General features: G+C 40.4%; 1 protein-coding gene across 2 annotated transcripts; it reads right to left on the bottom strand.

The window, feature by feature from the left end:
- Positions 1-1,656: 1,656 nt before the first annotated feature.
- LOC127424018 (transmembrane and coiled-coil domains protein 1-like) lies at positions 1,657-27,864 on the bottom strand. 2 transcript variants are annotated; one of them, XM_051668783.1, is made up of 5 exons: positions 27,461-27,864; positions 20,052-20,309; positions 18,634-19,310; positions 14,947-15,082; positions 1,657-4,803 (listed from the first exon to the last, which is right to left on the bottom strand). In XM_051668783.1, the coding sequence occupies exons 1-5, from the start codon at positions 27,521-27,523 to the stop codon at positions 4,489-4,491; spliced, it is 1,449 nt and encodes a 482-aa protein (XP_051524743.1). In that variant the 5' UTR covers positions 27,524-27,864; the 3' UTR covers positions 1,657-4,488. The 2 variants fall into 2 exon arrangements, with proteins under 2 accessions (XP_051524743.1, XP_051524744.1); XM_051668784.1 differs by lacking the exon at positions 27,461-27,864 and adding an exon at positions 21,689-22,067.

The following is a 27,864-nucleotide window of genomic DNA, read 5'->3' as shown; positions in this document are numbered from 1 at the left end:
TGTGCACTTCATAATGCGCCACACATTCTCAATTGGAGACAGGTCAGGACTGCAGGCAGGCCAATCTAGCACACACACTCTCTGTTTACACAGTCATACACTTGTAATCGGGGCAGTATGTGGTCTGAAGTTGTCCTGCTGGAAAATGCAGGGACGTCTCTGGAAAAGACGAGGTTTGGATAGCAGTATTTGTTGCTCCAAATTGTGCACATATCTTTCTGCATTAATGGCACCCTCACAGATGTACAAGTTACCCATGCCACGGGCACTGACACACCCCCATACCATGACCGACACAGGCTTTTGGACCTGACGCTGATAACAGCTTGGATGATCCTATTCCTCTTTGACCCTGTTACAACCCTGGCCTTCCCTCCTCTGTCCTACGGTGACAATGTGGGACAGTTTCTGGTCGGCTGGGGTAAGTAATTGTCTAATTAATTTGATTCGGGGTGTGTTGTATATATAAGTTACCCTTTTTGTTCAGTTTCTTTGCTTTCTCTTTGGGGTACAACTCTCTGCTTGATACTCACCTACAGTTACCAGCTCAATGTGATGCTGTTCTTTTGTTTAAACCCCTAGATATTTTTGTGTTAATGTTAATTTGAATAGCAGTTTGGGTCCAACTTCCTTTATGTTGCAGTCTTAAAACAAGCTGGCCGTAACAGCCCGGAGCACACAGCATCTGTTTTTTCCAAAAACTATTCTAAATGTGGACTCGTCTAACCACAAAACACAATTTCACTGTTCCACTTTCCATCTCAGATGAGACCAAGCCCAGAGAAGTCGGCGGCGCTTCTGGACAGTATTGATGTATGGCTTCTCCTTTGTATAGTAAAGTCTTAGCTTACATCTCTGGATGCAGCAGCAAATGGTGTTAACTGACACAGGTAATACCTAAATATTTCTGAACTCATGTTCATGATAAACATTACAGACGAATGACAGCCTCGACCCTTGCTCTTGAAGGAGTAGGCTTTTTTTAGGCTCCTTATATTCTATAACACGATTGCCTCACCTGTTTAACATCTCCTGTATCACATCACCATACTACAACTCCTCAGATTGTTATTTGTCCTAAATTGCCCCTGTCTCAGCCCTTGGAATGTGTATTTCTTCAAAAAGCCAAAATTCAAAATGTTGTTGATTTGGTAAAACATGAAGTACCTTGTCTTTATACTGTTTTCTCTTTGAATACAAGTCAAAGTACATTTACAAATAAAAATAATTTATTGGGATTTTTCACTGTCCCAACATTTTGGGAATTGGGGTTGTAAATCCAGATAATATCTGTTAGCAATGCACTCCTGAATTGTGTCAGAGAATTATAGCGTGTGAAATTCTTTGCATTTATTCATGTTTTATATCCGGGGTCTCCAAGACCCCAAGGGTGTTACATTTTTTCTAGAAGATGTTAGCAGGTTGTCGAGTTTAATTTCTTATCTCTTCTCATAAGATTAGGAAAGTCATTAACATTAAAACACTTAAATATAAGTTTGCTTTTGAGCTTTTAAAATGGCCTTAGAGTCTTTCAGATCCCACACAAAACATGAGTGTTACAATGTTTTTTCATAAATAATCTCTATGAAGTTTATGCAATAATTGTTGATTTCATACACAAATTTATGAATGAAAGTCTCTTGAACTCAAGTCAGAAATGGCCTTTATTACAAAATCTTAAAGATGAAGATGTCTTGAAGTCTTAAAGTAGATAATGTTGGAAGGCACTTCAGTGGTTTATCCACTCCACACACACGCACGCATGCACACGCGTGCGCGCGCACACACACACACACATACACATGTTGGTGCAGCTATCATTATGAGGTCTCTCCATAGACATAATGATTTTTATACTGTACAAACTATAGATTCTATCCCCTAACCCTAACCCTACCTTTAAACCTAACCCTCACAAAAATCTTTCTGCATTTTTACATTTTCAAAATAACATCATTTAGTACACAAACACATCCTGTGGCAGGGTAAAACGGTAAGGGTCTGTGAGGCCTGAGCTTCCAGAGACAGACACCGCATTTCTAATTAAAGAAATGTAATTCGAATTACTGACAGAAGATGAAATTATTGAAAAATATTACTGTACATACAATCATTCTCTAGTTTGACAACAGTGCTACCAATTCAACACATAAGTTCATGAGCGAGTTGACTAGGTCAACTTGTGTAGAGTACGAAGAGCCAGGGACAGATTATGACTTGCAAAGGCCCCGGGGCCAATTATCTCCAAGGGCCCCCCTCCCACCATTTTTTAACATAGCAACTGGCCCAACTGGCAACTGGGAGGGGGGGGGGGGGGCGTGGGGTTCGTTTTCATTGTTGACGGGTTTTCAAACGGGGGGGATCGCCAAACTGGATCACGCAACCTTAAAGCCCAGGGACCCCCCGGGCAGTCAAGGGCCCCTGGGCACTGGCCCCATTGACCCGGTCAGTAATCCATCCCTGCGAAGAGCTTATTATCATACATACACATCTGAATAAACAGCTGATCATTAATGACAACAGTCTCAGTTAAAACTAACAGTCTCAATCTATTGCTAAATTAGACATAGCAAATTAAAAGATCACATAAGATCATCAAAGTATGTTTTACTCATGCTATACTATTGATCTTGACATATCAAAAACAATAATAGTGACTACTGTTCTTGTCGCATGTCTCTGATGTCATAGGGTGAACAAGCCCCTCCAATAAGGCAATGCAATATTCTAGAAATTAATACTTAATTTAAAACAGCGTTTTTACTTCAGGTTATGCTGCTACAAAGCCAAAATTCTTCGACTTGTTTGTGTAAAAATAATAACAGTACAGGAAGCAGCACATTTAGTCCCCAGAGGTGAGATTTACACCGGTGTATCCATTAGTCTGTTTAGTCCAGGAAGCAGGTGTCTTATCAAAGAGAAGCTCTTCCTTCACGCTCCAGTGCAGTGAATACAGTGAGGATTGTGTAACACTGCTGAAAGTGCATACACCCCCTAAAAGCCAATCTTAACATGACATTCAGAATCATTTCAATGAGACCATAGAACAGTTAAAAAAAATATTTCACCCAAAAAAGAAAACTCATTTATTTATTCATTATTTACTCTTTGTGTGAGGAACCAGCACAAATTCATCATTGTTGTCATTCTGTAAAAATGTTCTCCTCCAATGAAGCGTTCAAATCTCATTCTCCATCCCACATATTCAAACTGGCACACCTGTATTCAGTTCTGACAATGGCTGTTGATTTAACACGATAATCTAGTGTGATTAATTAAATGACAAATAACGCGTAAAAGAAATGAACGCAATTAATCATGCCCCCGACTTGTATGTTATTTCCGTAATAAAGAACCATCTTAGCATCAGAGCAATTCAAGTTTGATGTCGCACCTTGATGTTTTAGTGAATCTGTGTCAGTAGGGGGCAGTCAGCACGACTCCAGCTGTACAGAAAACCAAGGAGAGCAGCACAGTCTTCCATCTCCAGACATGTTTTTCAACGTTTTAAACTACGTTTAACTTGACACAGCATCCTAAAAACACAGCACTTATGACTAGAGATGCTGAAAACTAGTGAGACGCTCCAAACACGTCCGTCTGACGCACGAGTACAAAGACCAACAATTAAAAATCGAGCATCGAGGGAAGTAGGTCAATAATAGTTTTATGTTCAATGATATGGAAATAAACAGTATTTTGACTTTTAAAGACACTTTTTGTATTGTATAAAGGCTTTATTTGTCTGCTGCTACAATAAATGATGTATTTAAATGATCTGAATTATATTTATAATTTTTTTTTTTTTTAGGGCTTTTCTCAGTAAATACTGATTCATTGGAATTAATTAATCAGCACATCAAGTAATTATTTAGCATTTAAATCGACTGACAGCCCTAGTTACCACACATGCAAAAATCAATGGCATTTGGCAGCAATGACATGAAAATCTGAACATGAATGAGATTTTCGAGTTTCTGCAGAGGGGAAGGTTATTGTTGAATAATGACTTAAATTTCAGTTTGTGCCCCACACAAAGTGTTCGTATGACTTCAGAAGACCTGAACAAGTAGTCATATAAACTACTTTGGTAGTATCATGGTGCTATTTTGTTATTTTTGGAGCTTGACAGACATTATAATAAAAGAGCTGCATGAACATTCTTCAAAAATTCTCCTTTTATGTTTTGCATAAGAAAGTCATACAGTTTTGGAACATGTTGAAGTTGAATTAATAATGAAAGAATTTTATTTTAGGTAAACTACTAATTTAATGCTACATTGAAATAAATCATGCTTAAAAGAAAACAATAACATTAGAAAAACAAATAATATTAATGTAACTAATCAAACTTCATAGTAAAACTAATGTATTCTGAAGGCATTCAAAGTTGTAAACATGTGCAAAATGTTTCAAAACTATTGAACAAGGAGGGAATTGGCTAGTACCCCCGTCCAATCAAATGGCAGCTGCAGCTCCGCTGGCAGGTCATCTCGGCGTGTGCAGCATGCGGTACGTGTGTCCGGAGAAAGTGTCCCAGTTCCTCCAGAGGACAGCGAAGAGGAGAAAGAGGAGCAGCGAGGAGACGGAGCGGCTTCGGGTCTTCATCAGCGGGATGACGCAGTTGGCGACAGTGGACACAAAGACGAGCAGGACGGCCATGAGCGCCAGCAGCACATTGATGAGTTTGCCGAGCAGCGTTCGTGCTGTGGCGTTCTCCAAACCCTCTAACTGCACGAGCTGCTGCTGCTGCTGCTGAAGCTCCATCTTTGAAATGCGCGTCTGACATGCCTCCAGAGCCTCCTGCAACACAAACAACAGAGAGAGAGGGTTATGCACAGCTGTAATCAAACAACATACATGTTCAACTTGGTGCATGTTTTAGCACCGTGGATTTCTAGATAGTAAAGTCTCATTAAAAATTTTTCACACACTCACTAGTTTATTTTCTTTTGTCTACTAGCAAAGTACAACAGTGTGTTTTTTCTTTTTTAACTCACTATTTGAACAAATAGTTTTTGCACAAAAGTCGACTCGAAGTGCAATATAACAGTTTTTTTTTTATTATTATTATTTTCGAGATGATGCCACTCACCGAATTGAACAAGCAACGTGTAATTGCAGTGGAATACATTTATTGTTGCAGACTACATACCATTTGATCATACTATTTAACAAAAAGCCAGAATATGGTCTTCCGGATGATGGTGGTATGCTACTCAGCACACAGCAACTGACTTGTGATTAACTGTGATTGTACAAGCTATATTCTGCCATTAGAGGGCAGTCTTGTATATGTATTAGTGGTGTCATTCCTTTTGACCCAATTCTTTATGAATCACAAATAAGTCGGGACAGTCGAGTGTTTACCTCTGTGTAACATCACCATTTCTTCTAATAACACTAATTAAAGCGTTTGAGCACTGAAGACACAAGTTTGTTAAGTTTAGCAAGCAGAATTTTCCTCCATTCATCTATTATGCAGGTCTTCAGCTGTGCAATTTCACGGGCCTTCATTGCCAAATTGTGCACTTCATAATGCGCCACACATTCTCAATTGGAGACAGGTCAGGACTGCAGGTAGGCCAATCTAGCACACACACTCTGTTTACACAGTCATACACTTGTAATCAGGGCAGTATGTGGTCTGAAGTTGTCCTGCTGGAAAATGCAGGGACGTCTCTGGAAAAGATGAGGTTTGGATAGCAGTATTTGTTGCTCCAAATTGTGCACATATATTTCTGCATTAATGGCACCCTCACAGATGTACAAGTTACCCATGCCACGGGCACTGACACACCCCCATACCATGACCGACACACACATGACGCTGATAACAACTTGGATGATCCTTTTCCTCTTTGACCCTGTTACGACTCTGGCCTTCCCTCCTCTGTCCTACGGTGACAGTGTGGGACAGTTCTGCTCGGCTGGGGGAAGTAATTTTCTAATTAATTTGATTCGGTGTGTTGTATATATAAGTTACCCTTTTTGTTCAGTTTCTTTGCTTTCTCTTTGGGGTACAACTCTCTGCTTGATACTCACCTACAGTTACCAGCTCAATGTGATGCTGTTCTTTTGTTTAAACCCCTAGATATTTTTGTGTTAATGTTAATTTGAATAGCAGTTTGGGTCCAACTTCCTTTATGTTGCAGTCTTAAAACAAGCTGGCCGTAACAGCCCGGAGCACACAGCATCTGTTTTTTCCAAAAACTATTCTAAATGTGGACTCGTCTAACCACAAAACACAATTTCACTGTTCCACTTTCCATCTCAGATGAGACCAAGCCCAGAGAAGTCGGCGGCGCTTCTGGACAGTATTGATGTATGGCTTCTCCTTTGTATAGTAAAGTCTTAGCTTACATCTCTGGATGCAGCAGCAAATGGTGTTAACTGACACAGGTAATACCTAAATATTTCTGAACTCATGTTCATGATAAACTTTACAGACGAATGACAGCCTCGACCCTTGCTTTTGAAGGAGTAGGCTTTTTTTAGGCTCCTTATATTCTATAACACGATTGCCTCACCTGTTTAACATCTCCTGTATCACATCACCATATTACAACTCCTCAGATTGTTATTTGTCCTAAATTGCCCCTGTCTCAGCCCTTGGAATGTGTATTTCTTCAAAAAGCCAAAATTCAAAATGTTGTTGATTTGGTAAAACATGAAGTACCTTGTCTTTATACTGTTTTCTCTTTGAATACAAGTCAAAGTACATTTACAAATAAAAATAATTTATTGGGATTTTTCACTGTCCCAACATTTTGGGAATTGGGGTTGTAAATCCAGATAATATCTGTTAGCAATGCACTCCTGAATTGTGTACACCGGTCAGAGAATTATAGTGTGTGAAATTCTTTGCATTTATTCATGTTTTATATCCGGGGTCTCCAAGACCCCAAAGGTGTTACATTTTTTCTAGAAGATGTTAGCAGGTTGTCGAGTTTAATTTCTTATCTCTTCTCATAAGATTAGGAAAGTCATTAACAATAAAACACTTAAATATAAGTTTGCTTTTGAGCTTTTAAAATGGCCTTAGAGTCTTTCAGATCCTACACAAAACATGAGTGTTACAATGTTTTTTCATAAATAATCTCTATGAAGTTTATGCAATAATGTGATAGTTGATTTCATACACAAATTTATGAATGAAAGTCTCTTGAACTCAAGTCAGAAATGGCCTTTATTACAAAATCTTAAATATGAAGATGTCTTAAAGTAGATGATGTTGGAAGGCACTTCAGTGGTTTAACCACTCCACACACATGCACACATGCACACGCGTGCGCACACACACACACACACATACACATGTTGGTGCAGCTATCATTATGAGGACTCTCCATAGAAATAATGATTTTTATACTGTACAAATTATAGTTCCCTATCTGTCACTCACTCGACGTTGGTGTCGATGTAGTGACACTAGGGGTCACTCTTGGGAGCCTGAGACACCTCTGGTCTTTGATAAAAGGCCAATGAAAATTGGCGAGTGGTATTTGCATGCCACTCCAAAGAACATACGGGTATAAAAGGAGCTTATATGCAACCACTCATTCAGATTTTCTCTTCGGAGCCGAACGGTCATGCTCACTGAGCTGAATACTACTGTTCATTCACCTCTGCTGGATCTGACGGCACATTTCAGCGGCTTCTCCCTCCTCTGCACTGGTGCACTGCAGAGAACGCCCCTGGGCGCTTCGGCAGAAAAACTAGAGAGTATATTTTCTGAAAGAGCATTTTTCCCCTCTAAAAGAGTATATTTCTCTAAAAGAGCGCACACATGGAACGTCTTTTTAAAGACGCGTCTTTCTATAGATGCCTTTGCGATTGTGTGTTATTCCTGGTTGTGGTCGTTATCTCTCAACTTTGGATGGTCATGATCGCTGTCTTTCGTGTCTGGGCACGACCCACACGGAAGCAGCGTTTGTGAATGGTTCATGTTCTCACTGTGAGAACATGACCATGGCAACATTGCGGTCGTGGCTTGCTTTCATAAGAACCGCTCGTAAGCACCGCTCAAAGCAGCCGCGCCCTGCTCCAGTGCCATTCTTCCTGGAAGTGCATGAGGAGCTGACGAAGTCATGGGAGGCACCTTTCACTGCCTGGCCCCGACTCCGCAGTTCCCCCTCTCTCACTACCCTCGATGGCGGGGCAGCCAAGGGCTATATGGCGATTCCCCCGGTGGATAAGGCGCTCGTGGTGCACATATGCCTGCAGAGTGCCGCCACCTGGCGTGGATGCCCTAAGCTCCCGTCCAAGCCCTGTAGGCTCACGTCGTCCCTGACAGCTAAAGCCTACAGTGCTGCTGGACAAGCCTCCTCTGCCCTGCACGCCATGGCTCTCCTGCAGGTCCACCAAGCCAAGGCGCTGAAAGAACTGCACGAGGGTAGTTCCGCCCCAGATTTGATGCAGGAACTGCGTTCGGTGACCGACCTCGCCCTCAGGGCGACGAAGGTCACGGCGCGGTCTCTCGGGCGGACGATGGCCACACTAGTGGTCCAGGAGCGCCACCTTTGGCTCAACCTGGTCGAGATGGGCGAGACCGACAAGACACGGTTCCTTGCTGCCCCCATTTCCCAGGTGTGCCTATTCGGTGACACCGTCGAGGACTTTGCCCAGCAGTTCTTGACGGTGAAGCAGCAGACGGTAATCCGGCACATCCTGCTCCAGCGCGGCTCAAGATCCCGCACCCCATCTGCTCGTCGCCAAGGGCATCCCCCTGCGGTGACTGCACCGGCTCCGCCGCAGCCTGCCCCTTTGGCCTGGCCACGGCGTGGAGCCCACCGCAGGAAGCCGACGCCACCCGTCTCACAGCTGGCACCGAAGAACCCACGGAGGTCCTCGAAGCGCCCCTGAGACGGGCAACCCAGGGACGAGAGAACCCACTCACGTGGAGCTGGTAGGAAGACCACTCCATCCCACGGTGGAGGGCCGGGTGGAAAATTTTTTGTTGCCTTTTTGTTTGATTTCGCCACACGCCCAAGTGGCTGCGGTACCCAACAGTTCAGCAAAAGAGCGGCTTCCTTCCTCCCTGGGTCACAAACCCGGTGTGTACGGTCATCACCACGACTACTGTCCACGGGCTTTTTCTTGCAGGATTGGTGCTCCAGCGGTGCCCTTTCCGCCCCTGAGCACCCAGCTGTGGCACACAGCCACCCCCCATGTGGCAGCCTCCACGGGTTACGAGGACAGGCCTCTTCCTCCCCCGTCCCAGGCTGTTCCGGGGGTGGTCACAAGGAGCCAGGTAAGTGCTTCGATGTCCCTAGAATCAGCATGGCCACGACGTGCTGTGGCACCTAGTGCCCCACCCTGCCGCGAAGCCCCACCTGCCGGTATGTCCGAAGACGTTGTCCCCTTGGTCCCCCTCGCGCGGAATTTGGACGCGTGGCTTACGCTTTCCAGTCTGTCGCGGTAGCTGATCCGGACCGTCCGACTCGGCTACGCGATTCAGTTCACCAGGCGCCCGCCCAGATTCAGCAGTATTCACTTCACCTTGGTCAAGGGCGAAAACGCCGCCACCCTGCGCGCGGAGATCGCTACCCTCCTACGGAAGGACGCGATAGAACCTGTCCCTCCAGCCGAGATGAAGAAAGGGTTTTACAGCCCCTACTTCATCGTACCGAAAAAAAGCGGTGGGTTGCGGCCAATCTTGAACCTGCGAATACTGAACCGGGCTTTACACAGACTCCCGTTCAAAATGCTGACGCAAAGACGCATTCTGGCGAGCGTCCAGCATCAAGATTGGTTTGCGGCGGTAGACCTGAAGGATGCGTACTTTCACATCTCGATCCTTCCTCGACACAGACCCTTCCTGCGGTTCGCGTTCGAGGGTCAGGCGTATCAGTACAAAGTACTCCCTTTCGGCCTGTCCCTGTCTCCTCGCATCTTTACAAAGATCACAGAGGCTGCCCTTGCCCCGTTAAGGGAGGTGGGCATTTGCATTCTCAACTATCTCGACAACTGGCTAATCCTAGCTCACTCTCGAGACGTGTTATGCGCACACAGGGACCTGGTGCTCTCACACCTCAGCCGACTAGGGCTTCGGGTCAACTGGGAAAAGAGCAAGCTCCTCCCGGTTCAGAGCATCTCTTTTCTCGGTTTGGAGTTGGACTCAGTCTCCTTGATGGCGTGCCTTACGAACGAGCGTGCCCAGTCGGTGCTGGCCTGTTTGAAGGCGTTCAAGCAGGGAACAGCGGTTCCACTGAAACTTTTTCAGAGGCTCCTGGGGCATATTGCATCCTCGGAGGTGGCCACCCTGTGCAAGGTCAGGGAGGATGAGGAGCAGGTTGTCCTGGTAGCACCCTACTGGCCCACCCAGATGTGGTTCTCGGACCTCACGCTCCTCGTGACAGCTCCCCCCTGGCAAATTGAGGAAGGACCTTCTTTCTCAGGGACGGGGCACCCTCTGGCACCCGCGCCCAGACCTATGGAATCTCCATGTCTGGTCCCTGGACGGGACGCGGAAGACCTAAGCGGTCTACCACCAGCGGTGGTAGACACGATCACTCAGGCTAGGGCCCCCTCTACGAGGCGCCTGTATGCCTTTAAGTGGCGTCTATTCGCTAAGTGGTGTTCTTCCCGACGCGAAGACCCCCAGAGATGTGCAGTCGGATCAGTGCTTTCCTTCCTGCAGGAGAGGCTGGAAGGGAGGCTGTCCCCCTCCACCTTGAAGGTGTACGTTGCCTCCATAGCAGCACACCATGACGCAGTTGACGGTAAGTCCTTAGGGAAGCACGACCTGATCATCAGGTTGCTAAGAGGCGCCAGGAGGCTGAATCCCTCCAGACCGCACCTCGTTCCCTCATGGGATCTCTCTGTATTTCTTCAGGGTCTACAGAGAGCCCCCTATGAGCCTTTGCAGTCAGCCGAGCTTAAGGCACTCTCCTTGAAGACTGCCCTCCTGACTGCGCTCACTTCCATCAAGAGGGTAGGTGACCTGCAAGCGTTCTCTGTCAGCGAAACGTGCCTGGAGTTCGGTCCAGGTTATTCTCACATGATCCTGAGACCATGACCGGGCTATGTGTCCAAGGTTCCCACCACCCCTTTTAAGGACCAGGTGGTGAACCTGCAAGCGCTGCCCCAGGAGGAGGCAGACCCAGCCCTATCGTTGCTGTGTCCGGTGCGCGCTTTACGCATCATATTGGATCGCACGCAGAGCTTTAGAGTCTCTGAGTAGCTCTTTGTCTGCTTTGGTGCACAGCGGAAAGGAAGTGCTGTCACCAAGCAGAGGATCGCCCACTGGCTCCTTGATGCCATAACTATGGCATATCTCGCTAAAAAACATGCCACCCCCGGTAGGGCTACGAGCCCATTCTACCCGTGGTGTAGTGGCTTCTTGGGCCCTGGCCAGAGGTGCCTCTCTAACAGACATTTGCAGAGCAGCGGGCTGGGCAACACCCAACACTTTTGCAAGGTTCTACAACCGCCGGGTGGAACCGGTTTCGTCCCAGGTAGTGGCACGCAACACAAGCGGATAAGCCCGGGTTAGCTGGCCGGGTGTATCGCTTGCACATAGCGCCTTCCACCTCCTTTTGAGCTGAAGATGTGCACCGTTAATTCCCAGTAGTGTTCACAAACTTTGTTCCCTGGTTGACTTCCTCCGAGTCCTGTGGCAGTTGAGTTTTCAGAGAGACTCACTGCCGGCCCAGTACATGCGCTAACTAAGAGCCCTGTTCTGGGGTAGGTGCTCTGCATGTGGCTGTTCCCTGTAAGGCTAACCACATACGATCTATATCTTCCGCTAGTTCATTTCCCTGCTGGCAAACTGCGACTTCCTTGGGCAGAGCCCCTCTGCCCCAGTCTCCATGTTTGTAGTAACTCCTCCCCCATTGGGCAGGATCTACCTTGAAGGCTCTCCACATGGTTGGAAAGACCATGTGACGTATTCTTCCACTTAAATATCCCCCCCTCTCTTTGGGCGAGGTGTGGTCTCCACAGTGTCTTCCCCTTGGGAGGGACACCCCCCGACTAGACCTGGTGGCCCAGTCGGATATCCCCCTTCTTTTTCAGGGAGTGGAAAAAGAGAAGGGGAAAAAAGGCCACGACTGGGTTAAGCCTGTCTCTATCTTTGTGTAGTCCCCAAAAAGGGCCGTTCGACACTCATAACTATGTTGGGGGAGGTTACGTGTCGACCTGGTGTGCTGGCTATGAGGCACACAGCAAGTCTGCCCACCACACACCGCCAGTTCACGTAACACAGTTCAGCCTTGTGGCGTTTTGTATAGGGACCCCTAGTGTCACTACATCGACACCAACATCGAGTGAGTGACAGATAGGGAACGTCATGGTTACTGGTGTAACCTCCGTTCCCTGATGGAGGGAACGAGACTTTGTGTCCCTCCTGCCACAACGCTGAACTACCCGCTGAAATGGCCGGACCTTATATCGGCTCCTCAGCATAAAACCTGAATGAGTGTTTGCATACCAGCTCCTTTTATACCCGTATGTCCAGGGGAGTGGCATGCAAATACCACTCGCTGATTTTCATTGGCCTTTTATCAAAGACCAGAGGTGTCTTGGGCTCCCAAGAGTGACCCCTATTGTTACTACATCGACACCAACGTCTCGTTCCCTCCATCAGGGAATGGAGGTTACACCAGTAACCATGACGATTCTATCCCCTAACCCTAACCCTACCCCTAAACCTAACCCTCACAAAAATCTTTCTGCATTTTTACATTTTTAAAATAACATAATTTAGTACACAAACACATCATGTGGCAGGGTAAAACAGTAAGGGTCTGTGAGGCCTGAGCTTCCAGAGACAGACACCACATTTCTAATTTTATGTGATGCATTTTCCTCATTGGTTTCACCAATCCCATTCTAACAGTATTCCCAGTGTGTGAGTGAACCAGTAGTGTAGTCTCTAGGGCATTTGACGTACAGTATGCCCACCTATCTTTCAAAGGATTTTGCGTATGACCACCTAAAATGAGTTATGATACGTATGGCCTCCAGAACAGCGAGGATTTGACCTATAACTTTTAATTATAATGAGGTGATGCCGCAGCACCATTGAGTGAATTGTGATTATTATTATTATTTTATTATTTATTATTAGAGATTCTCTCTAACCGCACACGGAGCAGTGGGTGGTGGGAGCGCTGAACTGAAGGCACGGGCAGAATTGACAGTTAGACTCCCACACACTAACATTGGTTAGAAAATATCCAATCGCATCTAAAACTAACGTTTTGATCAATCAGAACGTTAGTTTTAGACACGATTGGATATTTTCTAACCAATCATATTTTCCGTTTCAATAAGGGGAGGGACATTTCTAGCTTCTACAGTGAAATGCTCACGTGCCTGCAGCACTGGAGGCACCATCATTTTCACTGTATATTTACTTCGCTGCTAAAAGTGAAAATATGAATGCATTTAAATAAAAACTTAAGCTATTAAACTTTGAGAAAATACTGAGTGTCACTGTGTACTCTTGCTTGTTTTGTTTATGCTCTTCACAGATGACAAATTGTCATTTTTTTCAAAAACAAAATTCTGTCTTTTACTGCTGTCAGTGGTGCCTTTTTTCCCCTCGTGATATCAAATCATCTTAATTTATATTTCTTCATAGGAAAGCTATTTCACTATACACCCACACAGAAAAAAAAGTTTTGTACACAAATAATACAAATAGTCAAGGGCGTAGCAGCCATGGGGGACGTAGGAGACACGTCCTCTGCACTCTTTAAAAAGGTGACTTATGTCCCCTGCACTTTTTCAAGCTAAACCCATAACGAGTCCAAATGGTGGATTTGTATACAGTATTCTTTGCGTTTTGCTACTTTGGGCTGATTGAGCGACCATCCAGCCAATCACAGGTGAGTTTCATGAGTGAAACAACCCTTATGTAATAGGCCATCAGTCAGACAGTCTAATCAACGCGGCTCCGTTGATTCCTACAAAGTTGCTTTCAACAATGCTCATTTATCCATGTTTTTTATCGGCACTGATGTTGATCTAAATTAATAATCTAGAGATGAGGAACACACAAATGAGTTATTTATTGGCATATCATTCTTGATTGGCAGTATTACGTGAAATGCACTGCAGAAAAAAACATTTTGTCATTCATTTTTGTGGTAATCAGCATTATGCCACAAATGCTGTCGATCGAATTTAGCATGTATTGAACCTGGAATAATCCTTTAAATAGTTAGGACTGTTTAAAATGTCCTCACAAGTCAGTTTTTGACCATTTTTCCTCTATGTATGTTAAGAGGACCATTTCAAAAAATTGTCCCTGTACACACACACACTGACACACAAACCACATCACTGTCTAGTATGTCACGCAAATAAGCACAGAGCTGTGCAAGTGATGCAAGCAGAAGGACAATCCTTCTTTTAAGCACACATTTTAAGTGGAGTTTATATCATTGCATGAATCTTCATTAAGTTAATGCTTTTTACATTATGTTTGTGAGGTACTAGTTTGAACGGTTGTCTTTGCCAATTTAAGCAGATTACTAGATCTGTTAAATATGTAAAGCTATTTTTAATATCAGCTCCTGTTTTTTACCTCTATGTTGGTGTGCAGTCGACAAACTGTAGGAAAAAAGATTCTTAGAACACATGCATTTGACTGAAGTGAATAGATATGTAGACACGCTTTTTTATACATGAAAACATACATTATGGACATTATTGAAACTCTTTATAATTATTAGAAGACTACTATTGTTGTCTTTTGATAAAGTCATGCTCATCAGCTCACAAACTGTAGTGAAATTATAGATTTTCTTTTATCTTATAATGCTTAAAACCTCTACAAAAGTCTCTTTGTAGGTCTGTACATTTTAAAGGATTAAAATTTTCATTTGATCATTGATTCAGTGACTAACTCATTTCACACAATAAATTCACAGTATGCCCACCTCTTCAGTCACTACTACACAACTGGAGTGAACACGACATATAAACCCAGCGCACCTGTAAGTCACGGGCCCTCTCGTTGGACTGATACGCGATCTTCTCCTCCATGCTGACCAGTTCTTGCTTCAGGTTCAAGATCTCGTTCTGATGGAGTTCAGTCAGATCATTCAGTTGTTCTTCTAAACGCTCACACCTACAAAAACACAACACAATAAATGCTGAGACACAAGTCACTTCCTGTAAAGGAGAAACCTACATTTAAAGATCTATGTATGTGTATTTGCTTCAAGACACACACATGGGCTGAGAGAGTTTGTGTGCATTTCAGGTGCTCAAAGAATACTATTAACCCACAGAGACCCACTGTAACAGAATCGCAACTTTGCTTAAAGCAATTTAATAATGTAATATTCATTAAATATGGTAAAAACTACACACCAATAGCATACAGAATTAGGAGGAAGTCATACAAAAAGGAAAAAAGTTAGCTGACACGACTGCTAACAATTTTAGCAAGTGTAAATTAGCAAGTATATTGACCAATAAGATTTGTTTTCTTAATTCCCAGCATGGTCACTAATGTACCGATTCTTGCATTTCCTAAAAAATAGCAACTTTCATACATTTTTGAAAATTTTCTAAGCAGAGCTAAAACACCATGCTAGGCATCAGTGGTTAAACTTTTTTTTTATACTTTATATATATATATATATATATATATATATATATATATATATATATATATATATATATATATATATTCCACTAGTGGGTCGCAGAGTGGGAAAAAGTGTGTCGTGTGAAGTTGCTCGACCACAGTGGAATTTACAGTGCGGTGAATCTCACAAAAACAAATACAGCACGAGCGTGACTACTTTAGTCCGAATCATGAGCAAAGACTCCTTTGAGTGATTCTTTTAAGGAATTGTAAAAAAGAGAAAAAAACAAAAAAACAACTCACAAATCAGGAAGTACTAGTTTGAATCAGTCTGCCGAATAATTATAGACTCCAGTGGTTTAATCCATGTCTTCAGAAGCGATATGATAGATTTTTTTTTTATATCAATCTCCACCTTTGACCAACCAGTAGATGGCTGAATGTGAAAGTGAAAGTGTAGATTTACATTTTAAAAAAGGACTTAAATATTGATCCATTTCTCACCCACACCTATCATATCACTTCTGAAGACATTGATTAAACCACTTGAGTCATATAGATTACTTTTATGCTGCCTTTATGTGATTTTTGGAGCTACAAAAGGTCTGATCACCATTTACTTGCATTGTATGGACCTAAAGAGCTGAAATATTCTTCTAAAAATCTTAATTTGTGTTCTGAAGAAGAAAGTCATACATATCTGTGATGACATGTGGGTGAGTAAATGATGAGATATTTTTTTATTTTTGAGTGAACTATTCCTTTAACTGTTCATGAATTTACATTTACTGCTTGCTATAAATTATTTTCTATATATTTCTGTGTGTTGAATTGTGTTACTGTCTAAAAAAAAATTTGGAGAAACTACATTTGCAACCCTTAATGCCTAGCATTGCAATTTTGCAGCGTTTTTCCAAAATTCACCCCAAAACAAAATGCTTGAGTCTTAATTAACGAAAATACTGAATTAATGTAATTATGGTAATACGTGTTGAAGCTGAGAGAACTACACTCTGAAAGATAGCTGAAAGAGCTCAGTGCACAAAGATTTAATGGTTGCCTGGTTTTGTAGTGTAAGTGTGTGTGTGTGTATGTGTGTGTGTGTGTGTGTGTGTGTGTGGGCAGGTTTAAGTGGTTTACGAGGACTTTTTTTTAAGGTTATAAACTGCTAATTACAAGGGAATTATGCTATAAATGTGGTTTATGAGGACATTTCTAGTGTCCCCATAATTCAAATCACTTAAAAAACATACTAAATTATGTTTTATTGAAAATGTAAAAATACAGAAAGTTTTTTGTGAGGGTTAGGTTTAGGGGTAGGGTTAGGGTTAGGGGACAGAATCTATAGTTTGTACAGTATAAAAATCATTATGTCTATGGAGAGTCCTCATAATGATAGCTGCACCAACATGTGTGTGTGTGTGTGTGTGTGTGTGTGAGTGTGGGCAGGTTTAAGTGGTTTACGAGGATTTTTTTTTTTTTAGGTTATAAACTGGTAATTACAAGAGTATTCTGCTATAAATGTGGTTTATGAGGACATTTCTAGTGTCCCCATAATTCAAATCACTGAAAAAACATACTAAACGATGTTAACACTCCATTTCAAGACACTGAACAACTACTGCAAAAGTATGCATATGCTAAACTGTGCATTTGTTTTAGAGCATGTTGATTTTTCAGCCATCTTTGTGCTACTTTTATTTTAAGCCAACAGAAAAAATGCACAACTATAAGCTGGGCATTTATGGCAGAAATATATTTGTCCATTTATTGGTCAGACCTCTCTCTCTCTCTCTCTCTCTCTCTCTCTCTCTCTCTCTCTCTCTCTGTTTTACCATTTTAGGTGAAAAAGTCAAATTCAAGCTTATTTTAGGCTCATAAATAAACACCCTCACAAGATCTCTGTACAGAAGTGTCCCAGGGGTGGTTCTACGAGGGGGCAAGACAAACTTGATTTTGATTGGTCAATCTTTGTTGTCTTCTTGTTCAAAACATGGCATTTACCTTTGTTTTATACTTCTACAATGGGAAATGAAGGTCTTATGTAATGCTTGACCCCCCTAGTTAAAACTGACCAGAATCAACAACAATGTGACTGCAATGCCCCAACATCTATTGTGCTGCTTGCACCACATGCACAGCTCTGTGCTCTGTGACATACTAGACAGTGATGTGGTTTCTGTGTCAATGTGTGTGTACAGGGACAAGTTTTTGAAATGGTCCTCCTAGCATACATAGAGGAAAAATGGTAAAAAACTGACTTGTGAGGACATTTTAAACAGTTCTAACTATTTTACGGAATTTCCAGGTTCAATACATGCTAAACTCGATCGACAGCATTTGTGGCATAATGCTGATTACCACAAAAATTAATTTAGTCTCTTTCATCCTTTTCTTTAAAAAAAAAAAAAAAAATCTAAAATCAAGGTTACAGTGAGACACTTACAATGGAAGTCAATGGGGTCAATCTGTAAACATTAAAATACTCACTGTTTCAAAAGTATAGACACAAGACATAAACAATATGTGTATAAACATGATTTAAGTGTGATAAAATCACATACTAACAGCATCTGTGTAAAGTTATAGCCAATTCTACAACCGTGTTGCCATGACAACATAACGCCGTCAACCCTAAAACCCTAAAATTACCATAAAAATGGGGATTTAAGCAACTTTACAGCTCAAACACAAGTTCTAACAGAAAATTAATGTAAGTGCTTTAAAAAAATTATAAGCTTCACATTTCCGATTTTAAACCCTCCAAAAACTGACCCCATTGACTTCCATTGTAAGTGTCTCACTGGAACACAGATTTTTTTCTGTTTTTTAAAGAAAAGGAGGGACGAGTCAAAATTAATTTTTGTGGTAATCAATATTATGCCACAAATGCTGTCGATTGAGCTTAACTTGAATTGAAATCGGAACATTCCATTAATCAGGCTTAATGTAATGTTTTCATTTAAATCTACTGATATTCAGAGGTTTGTGTGAGGATTAAGTTTAGGGCTTTAGCAAGTATCATTAAATAAACTGTATAAAAAAAATTTAAACTATCATGTGTGTGTGTGCGTGTGTGTGTGTACCTAAACCTCTCCTCCTGAAGCGCTTGCATCATCTGTGTGCACTCTTTAAGATAATTGCTCTTTAGATTTTCCACAGTCTCTTCCAGCCGCGTCTGTGCATCTCGCAAGTCCTGCACTTCCTGCAACAGCATGTCTAAGCTACCGCTTTGCCCCCTTTCCAGCGTGTTCCCCCTCGAGCTGGGTGGGCCCCCGGGGGCCCCCGTCATGCTGTTGGCTCCCGCCGATCCAGAAGTAGCACTTGAACAATCCTCGTCGCTCCCGAACTTCGGACTGGACTGCAAGTGGCCGCCAGCAGACCCCAGAGAGCGACCTCCAGTGGCCAGGCATTCCTCTCCGTCCTCCGCTGCATCCTTCAAAGCATTGATGTTGTCAGCACTTCCAAACTTGTTGCAAATCAACGAAGCGATCTCGCGAGGTTTGGAGGCAGCTGTGCCCGCGGTTGATTGCGTGGCATGAGAAAAACTGGACAGTCCGCCCTTTACGACTCCCTCGCTGATGCCAGTTATGACTCTGGCGCCCACATCTCGCAGGCCCTGCTGCACATCCCGCAGGACATCTTTGGGCTGCCTCTGCACGCCGCTGTGCTCCCCCTCATGCAGGCGCCGGTGGTAGTGCTCTAGCTTGCGTTGCAGCTGCGCGATGCTTGCTGCCGACTTCTGGTTCTTCTTTTCAAAGGCCTGAAGATGGAGTCATTGTGAGGTGGTATGAAAGAACAAGGAATGAAATGAACATATGAAAACATAACAAACAAGAAAGATCCAAATAATTGGGTTCGGTAACAATTTCTAAAAAAGGCCATCTTTATAATGCATTGTAAAGGTGTTATATATGCAATATAATTAAGAATATGATATTGCATTATGAATGCATTTGTAATGTCTCGTAATACACCTTACGATATAACTTCTAATAAAAAAATTGTAACCGCAATTCGAATACATCGTAATACTTGTACTGATCAAAGATATAACTTAAATGCACTTAACTCACTTTGGATAAATGTGTTTGTCAAATGCATAAATGTAAATGCATTTCAGCTTAAATCTGCATAAATCTGCATAAATCGTATATAATGTATATATATATATATATATATATATATATATATATATATATATATATATATATATATATATATATATATATATACAAATTAATTATACTATAAATAAAAGTATAATATATATTATGTAATTAATTAACTATTATGACTAATTATATTGTATTTCGTAATTTTCTTTATTTTAAACTGAAATATGAGCTGGACATGTTTTTGAAAGATTTGGAATTATTCACCCATATAGATATACATGCATACCTAGAAAATAGCTTAGATGACGTGATTAAAAGATATCCGCAACAAAGATACAACGAAAGAAGGAATAATAACTCCACAGACAGCTAAACCGGACTCATACCTGTTTGATCCGGGTGCTCTGCTGTTTGTCGTTGGCATTGCTGGCCAGTTTGAGGTACTCGGCCACGTTCTCATCGCGGTCCGCCTGCTCGATACGCAGCTGCTCCGTAAGTTTCAGGATCTTCTGCTGCAGTTGTGCAATCGCCTGCCGTGAGCGCTGGGGGTCCAGATTAGCATCCTCTGACCCCAGCAATGACCCATCACCCCCATAAGACGTGGCCAGCGCAGCCTGCACGAGACTGCCCTCCAGCCTCTCAATCTATGGGCACAAATGCAGAGGAAAGGGCGAGAGGAAATGCTGAGAAAAGTCATGTCAGTTTGTGGAAAATAGGTCTTTCCGTGTCTTTCTGATGACACAATGAAGCAGTCAGCCACTTCTGCACTCAGTATGTAGCTGGAGGGTACTAAAGGTCAACATTTAAATCACAATGTCCAGCCACACACATTTCTCACTTTCATACATTTTATGAGATATTGTTGCACTATACGGCAAAAAATCGAATTCTCAGTTAGTTTATGCATTTGTCTCGGTTCAGTAGAAATATCGAAATATCTTTCAAAAAAGTTAAATGTACCCGAGGAGCAAAATTAAGTTATTAAAGAATCTAGTTTTGAATAATAAGTGTATTTTGTCTTGTTCCTTTGACACTGAAAAAAAATATCAAGTGAAAAAAATCTACCAAAGGAACAAGACACAAAATATTTTGCATAAATTAGCATACATTCAAGGCAGTACAACAACAACTGCAATCAAATATTGTAAATAAATAAAAACTTATTTTTAATTATATTAAAACAATGAGAATTTGAGGGCAAAAAGTGCTTATTTGTTATGAAAATGGTGTCACTATATGCAAAAAGAAAGAGAAAATAAAAATCCCAATGGCCCTAACAATAGGCTTACCTTTCTTAATGTATTTATTTTTTAAATAACCCAGACATGTTGTTGACAGGTTTAGTGAGATTCACCCTGATATCTTATGCAATTATGCTTGTGAGAAAAATAGATGTGATTTACAAGAGTGCCTGCATATGTCCACCTCAAACAGACAATCCCTTTAGACAGAATGGGCTGATATTGAGGTCAGTGTGTTCAGGTTTAGAGGTAAAACACCTGTCTGATCATATAGTCCAGATCAGACTGTCTGTGTCTGGATCGCAAAGTGCACAATTTTTAACACAAGAGCAATCTGACCTATTTCTGAACAAAGGCTCCCATTAAAACACACCAAATGATTTTTATCAGTATGGCATCCATATAAACAAAGCACTCCTTTACCTCTGATCCTGCACTACTCAATGACAGGGAAATATAATGAGTCAAATGACTTGTATAAGCATGCTGGCAAAGGGAAACATATTTAATAACTGATGCAGCACAAGTCTGAATGACACAATAATGATCACACACACATACACACACACACACACACACATGACTCATGCCTTATTTCTAACCACATCATCCTGTACTACTGTCGCTTAATGCTACAATAAGCCTAAACGTTGTTTCCATAAACCAGTTTAAACAGTGCCATCCATACTGTATAATGCATGGTCATTTTATGATAATACACATAAACCGCTGTTTTAAATGACACTGGCAGCAGATTCTAGGGAACAGGGTCGCGCTCTCACCTTATCATTCTTCACGCGCAGTACCTGCTCCCAGTGCATTCTGCTCTATGTCTCATATGAAACGAGCTCTTCATTTATAATTCCAATAAGTTTGAATATTCTACGGGGAAACACGCTGCTCCACCGGTTTCTTTCTCCCGAACTTCCCTAACTTGTTTTGAAATTTCACTGACAGCTGATCCCCGCTGCTGAAGCTCCTCCCACCGCCGTGATCCAGCTTGGAGCTTTAAAGATGACATCATTCACGCCTGGAGCGCGAGCAAATGCCAATCATTCGCCATGAATAGCGAAGTCCGAATTTTAATCAGTTCTCTTTTTTTCACGGTTCAACCCTTCTTTACGAATGAATTTATTTTTGGTAATCAAGATTGAAAAATCGTTTCATTTTATTGAATATTAATGGCGCACCATTATTGGTGTAAAAAGAAATAAAGTTTTTTTTATTTTTATTTTTTTTTTTATGGTGGCGAGGGGTATTTAATCAAATAAGACATGAGTTTTAATATAAGAATTAATGAAAATGCTTTTATAAAATTATAAGCTTCACATTTCTGACTTCAAACCATCCAAAGTTTGGCCCCATTGACTCCATTGTAAGTGTCTCACTGGAACACAGATTTTACTTCTTCTTCTTCTTCTTCTTCTTTTTTTTTTTTAAAGAAAAGGAGGGACGAGTCTAAACAAATTTTTGTGGTAATCAACATTATGCCACAAATGCTGTTGATTGAGTTTAACTTGTATTATTTTAGTGAATGTATTCATTTGAAAGTCCTTTCTAGGAAACCCTGTTTAATGATTGAACTGAATCCAAAGAACCAGCTGAATTAAATCTTAGATGCCCTTTTAACGACATTACACGCTCAAAATTAACTGCTAACTTCACAAAGAATTTGCAAGGAAGATCAGAGACAAGTCTATTTAATTTATCTAACTGTAATTTTAGCAAACCTATTTTTTTGCCCACCATTGAATGAAACCTGGGAGTAATAAAATCTTAATTAACCAAGAGACTTTCTCTTTGAATAAAAAGGCAAGAGCATGAGTTTTTGTAGTATTTGTAGTACTTTTTGGAAATGTGAAAGGTTTATGGATTATTGTTCAAATCAAGGGAACAGAGTAACCTGTAATTTGGGTGGGGTTTTGATTATTATTAACACAAGACCTTCATTTATCAATGAATGATTTAACAACATGATTTTTAAATGAGCCCGTTGGAATGTTAATGCTGTGTTTCTGTGTAAATCTGTTTTCAGTCTAGAACAAATCCAGTGCACAATATTTATGAAGTCCCAGTAATCTGTGGTAATCTCCAGAGATAAGCGAGGTCAGGATGGGTGGTGTCTCAAAGGTGATTAAGGACAAACCCATGAGGTGAGAATCAGACCAGTTCTACCAATTTTGCTGCCATAAAACCTACCATAAGCACGCAGACTCAAGCTATAGTAAATGACAAAATGACAATTACAATTAAGTTGGTCAAATACTGTCTCAGACAATATTTGCATTTTATCAGTAAACATTTATCTTTAATAATTAAGAATCCATATGGTCTCAAAAGTGCTTAATATGCTTAACTGTTGCTTTTTATGACAGCAAAAGACCAAACATGTACTATTATTAACACTCTTTACTCAATATTAACATTTATATTGTCTCATAATCAATCCACTGCACATTATATCAGTCTACTCATTTAAGAACTTCACAAACACATCAAACTATGACACCATCATTAAGGATATTAATATTTTAATTGAAATCTTAAAACGCTCTACAAACAATACCTGCTCATGAACCAGTCCACATCCCTGAATGTCAACAAAAGGTGAATCATTCAAAGTGTGTCAGAAATTAGAGTGTAAAATGACATTAAGCAGGGAGAGCACATGGTTAAACCAGCGTTTTGAAGTTCTGCGACAGATATAATTCAGACCCATGTCACTCGTGTGCAGGTACTGAGTAATTCAGCCTCAATTAAGTGGTGTTTTACAGGGAAATATTAAAACAGCAGTATTGTACTACAGAATGAGAATGGTCTGTCTTAATATGTAACAAACAACAAGGCTGAATGATGTCGTCATGCTCAAAAACTGCGGTGACATCATTTTTCATGAAACAAAACCCTTGTATTGTGAAAGATGCATGTAGAGATGTTTATCTTCTAAATGCTGGCACACACACTACTAGGACTTGGTTAGCTTGTTAGCCACCTTTTCTTCCTCAGCTATCTAGTGTTGAGAATGTTTACATTTAGACTTTAATTTATAGCACATGTGCTTGAGTAATTTTGGTTAACCAAACTGAGGCTGAATGCTATTTGACTGATGAATATCAGCAACACATTTTGAGTCCATAAATGTGACAGTTTACAGATTAGCATAAGTATTACCTCCCCGAGTGCCAGAAGCTTTGACAATGGGTAATTAACAAAAAAAGTTTTAGGTAAATACGATGTTATACAAGTGTTCAATAAGTGGCCATTGGTCATTGAAAAATGCACATCAGTCGATAACTACTAAAAACTGCTTTTGAATAAGTTACATCATATATGTAGCACAAAAGAATCACTAAAATGCATAAATAAGAGACTCTGATGTACTTATCCTCTTGTTTAGTTGTTCATCTGGTCTTCCACATCTCATTCTGTCCTTGTTAGAGCCAGTTGTCCTTTGTCTTTGAAGACTGTAGTGTACACATTTGTATGAAATCCTCAAAACAATGATTGATTGATGAGTTTCTAGAGAAAGCTGTTTCTTTTTTGCCATTTTTGACCTAATATTGACCTTAAGACATGCCAGTCTATTGCATACTGAGCTCTGCTTAGACAAACAAATCAGTTCTGTTGTTAAAAATAATTTCTATCAATTGAAAATTATTTCCAAACTCAATTTTTTTTTTGTCTTATCAAGATTTGGAAAAAGTTATTAATGCTTTTATTACATCTCGTTTGGATTATTGTAATTCTATTTCAGTCTTCTCCAGTCTTCATTACTGCAACTACAGATGGTCCAGAATGCAGCTGCAAGGCTGTTGACATCTACCAAAAAGTATGATCACATTACTCCAGTCTTGGCCGCTCTTCATTGTCTTCCTGTTCACTTTAGAATTCAGTTTAAGATTCTGTTGTTTGTCTTTAAAGCCCTCAATGATCAGGCCCCATCATACATTAAAGATCTTATTCTTCCATATTCAATTAATAGGTCCCTCAGTTCTGTGGATAAAGCTCTTTTACATGTCACTTGGTCACATCTAAAACTTAAAGGTGATAGAGCCTTTGCAGTCGCTGCTCCTTGTTTGTGGAATCAGTAGCCACTTGACATAATCTATCTCTATTTTCAAGTCTAGGCTTAAAACACATTTTTATTCACTTTTTAAAAAGTATTTTATTGAATTACAAAGTTGTCTGTGCTTTTGCTTCCTGTCTGTTGTTACATTTGTTTCTTAATTGATGATTTATTGCATTATACATTTTGTAATGTGTTTGTAATTATTCTGTACAGCACTTTGGTCAGTGTAAGCTATGTATAAATGTCCTATATAAAACAATTTTACTTACTATACTTTTGAAACAGTGAGTATTTTAATGTTTATGGATTGGCCCCATTGACTTCCATTGTAAGTGTCTCACTGTAACACAGATGTTTGCTTTTTTTTTTCTAAAGAAAAGTTAATTTTTATTTATTTATTGTGGTGATCAATATTATGCCATAAATGCTGTCGATTGAGCTTAACTTGTATTGAGCCCGGAATATTCTTTTAAGGGGTAATATTTGCCCCCTGGATTTGATTTTCATTGGCTTTTTTTTTTTTTTTTTTTTTTTACCTTTATGAGGGCATATTTTTCCTCTCACCATTTAAAATATGAACTGTGTCTCATCCGTTTATATCAAATATGACTATTTAGTCATTAATACGAATTCTCAAAATTGAGAATACCTCTTACTCCAAGAATTAAATCAACATCAACTTATATTTATGCCATAATTTGTATAACTAGGACCATAAAATAATATTAAGAACTACATCAGATGTTACAAATAAAAAACAGAAGAATTCATAGGGTATTTTTTTTTGCCCTTCGTTTTGAATTACAGGGGAAAAACTTTTCATTTTTGGTGGCATTTTTGCTCCCTTAATTGTAGAACCTTGTATTACTCCAACGAAAGTAATTTTCAAGTGTTGAAACAAGTAGTGATAGATCTTTAAGCTAATAATGGCAAGGTACTACTTTATTGGGAATATCAGAATTCCCATGTTAATGGAAAACCAGGATATATCAGGGAATTCTACATTTTGTGATTGCCTGTACATTTCAGTAAATTTCTGGTCATACTGTTTACAGTATACAATATTTAATCAGTTAAAAATTGCTCTTGATGAATGCAATCTCAATTATATGTTTTTTTAAATCCTTATGGAGTAACAACAGTTGACTATAAAAGTCATGGAAATGAATAAAGTCTTCAAAAGTCACAGAAAATTAATGGAAATGTCTAAAGTGCATAAAATATATGTTTTTCTAGTTCTACAAATGCTAATCCAGTGATCACAAATGACTGGGAAAGTCTTGGAAATTCATCATGAGAATCCTGGAATACTTAAAACTATACAATGGCGCGTTCAGATTGATTGTGCCTCAAGCTACTTCCCATGTCTTTACCTAGTTTGTCATGCCAGCTTAAGCCCTTCATATTTAAACAAAGGCCAGTCCCAGAAAATTGGAAATCTGCTTTACTGTTACTTTAAGGGAGACTGGAGCCACAAACAATGCCGTATTTATCATTAGTGGACTATTGCATAACCGAACAAATGTGTAACTCTGAGCACACACACGTGTGTCTTCTTGAGACATTTGATAGATTTTTGAGAGGAACACACTGAAATTGAAGTCATTTTTCACTGCAAATCTTTCCCTGTAACATAGATCAGACATCTCGTTCGCACTTCTGCTTATTAAAATCTGGCACAACGTAATCGCTTATGACACATGCGACAACCAATGCCACTTGCTATTATGACATGACGCATCAACACAAAATTTTTGAATATGGATGCAAATTAAATTTAAGAGCTACAGCAGAGGGGAAAGTTATCTGCAAATAAAAGCTTACATTTGGTTCTGTTTCTCACACAAAACTGTCATAAGACTTCAATAGACTTGGAATAGAGTGCACCAGTTGTAACTTATCAGTGTTGGGTAAATTACTCTAAATAGTAATCCACTACAAGTGACTAATTATTTCCCTACAATTGTAATCAGATTGCTTTACCGATTATTTTAGAGAAAAAGTAACTGTGTTACTAATTAAGTACTTTTAATTACTTTTGTTACGTTTAAGTTACGTTACATTTTTTTTGTTTTCCCACCCAACAAATTCAAAACAATGTCTATTTTTCCTCATTGTTCAAAGTCAGTTGCAAGTCATCCACTCATTTTGCTTTTATTCTTATGCTTTTAATTTGACTCATTAGGGGGCGCACACCCTTCATTGTATGGAAAAAAGCAGCTTAGATAATCTGCAAAATCTCCTTTTGTGTTCAATGGAAGATACAGGTTTGGAATGACCATAAAAAAATTAAAAAAAAACTTTTTATAACATAAACTTTATAACTTTTTATAACTTATATGCTTATAATACAGACTTCATATGACATTTATAAGTGTATCAATGCACAAATCACCGTACTTTTTTTTCTTTCTTTTTTTAACGTTTTGCAACATAAAGGAGCATTCTAAAAACTCTCACTCTTACACACACTCACTGAACTCACGGTGTTAGTTGGGGAAGTGGATGGAGAGGAGTCTGGCGTTATCAAGTTGAGAATGACGTCCATTGGAGAAATCACTGAGTCAGCACGCCAAAGCCGAGAGACACAGTCACACTTACAACTTGAACAGCCTAACAGCGCTTCACTTAAGTGTGCTGTTCAGAGTTTTCCTCAGAGCATGCAAAACCATGGAATAGAACTATTCATTTGGTTCCATTGCAACTCTCAAACAAGAGAAAGTGATGTTGTGTCCATTAATGCTGGAGAAATGTTCTTGAAGTTCAGACGCAGAAGAAAAATTCAGCACACATCCATTTTTCCTCTTACATCCAAAAGAAGTGTTGTGCAAAGTTTCACATTTTAGCCTCAGAAAGCCATAATGAAAACATCTCTTTGAAGAAGAAAGT

This window comes from Myxocyprinus asiaticus, chromosome 33 (assembly GCF_019703515.2).
Source record: "Myxocyprinus asiaticus isolate MX2 ecotype Aquarium Trade chromosome 33, UBuf_Myxa_2, whole genome shotgun sequence".
NCBI lineage: Eukaryota > Metazoa > Chordata > Actinopteri > Cypriniformes > Catostomidae > Myxocyprinus > Myxocyprinus asiaticus.
Note: the sequence above shows the minus strand (reverse complement) of the source record. Positions and strands in the feature narration are given on the sequence as shown.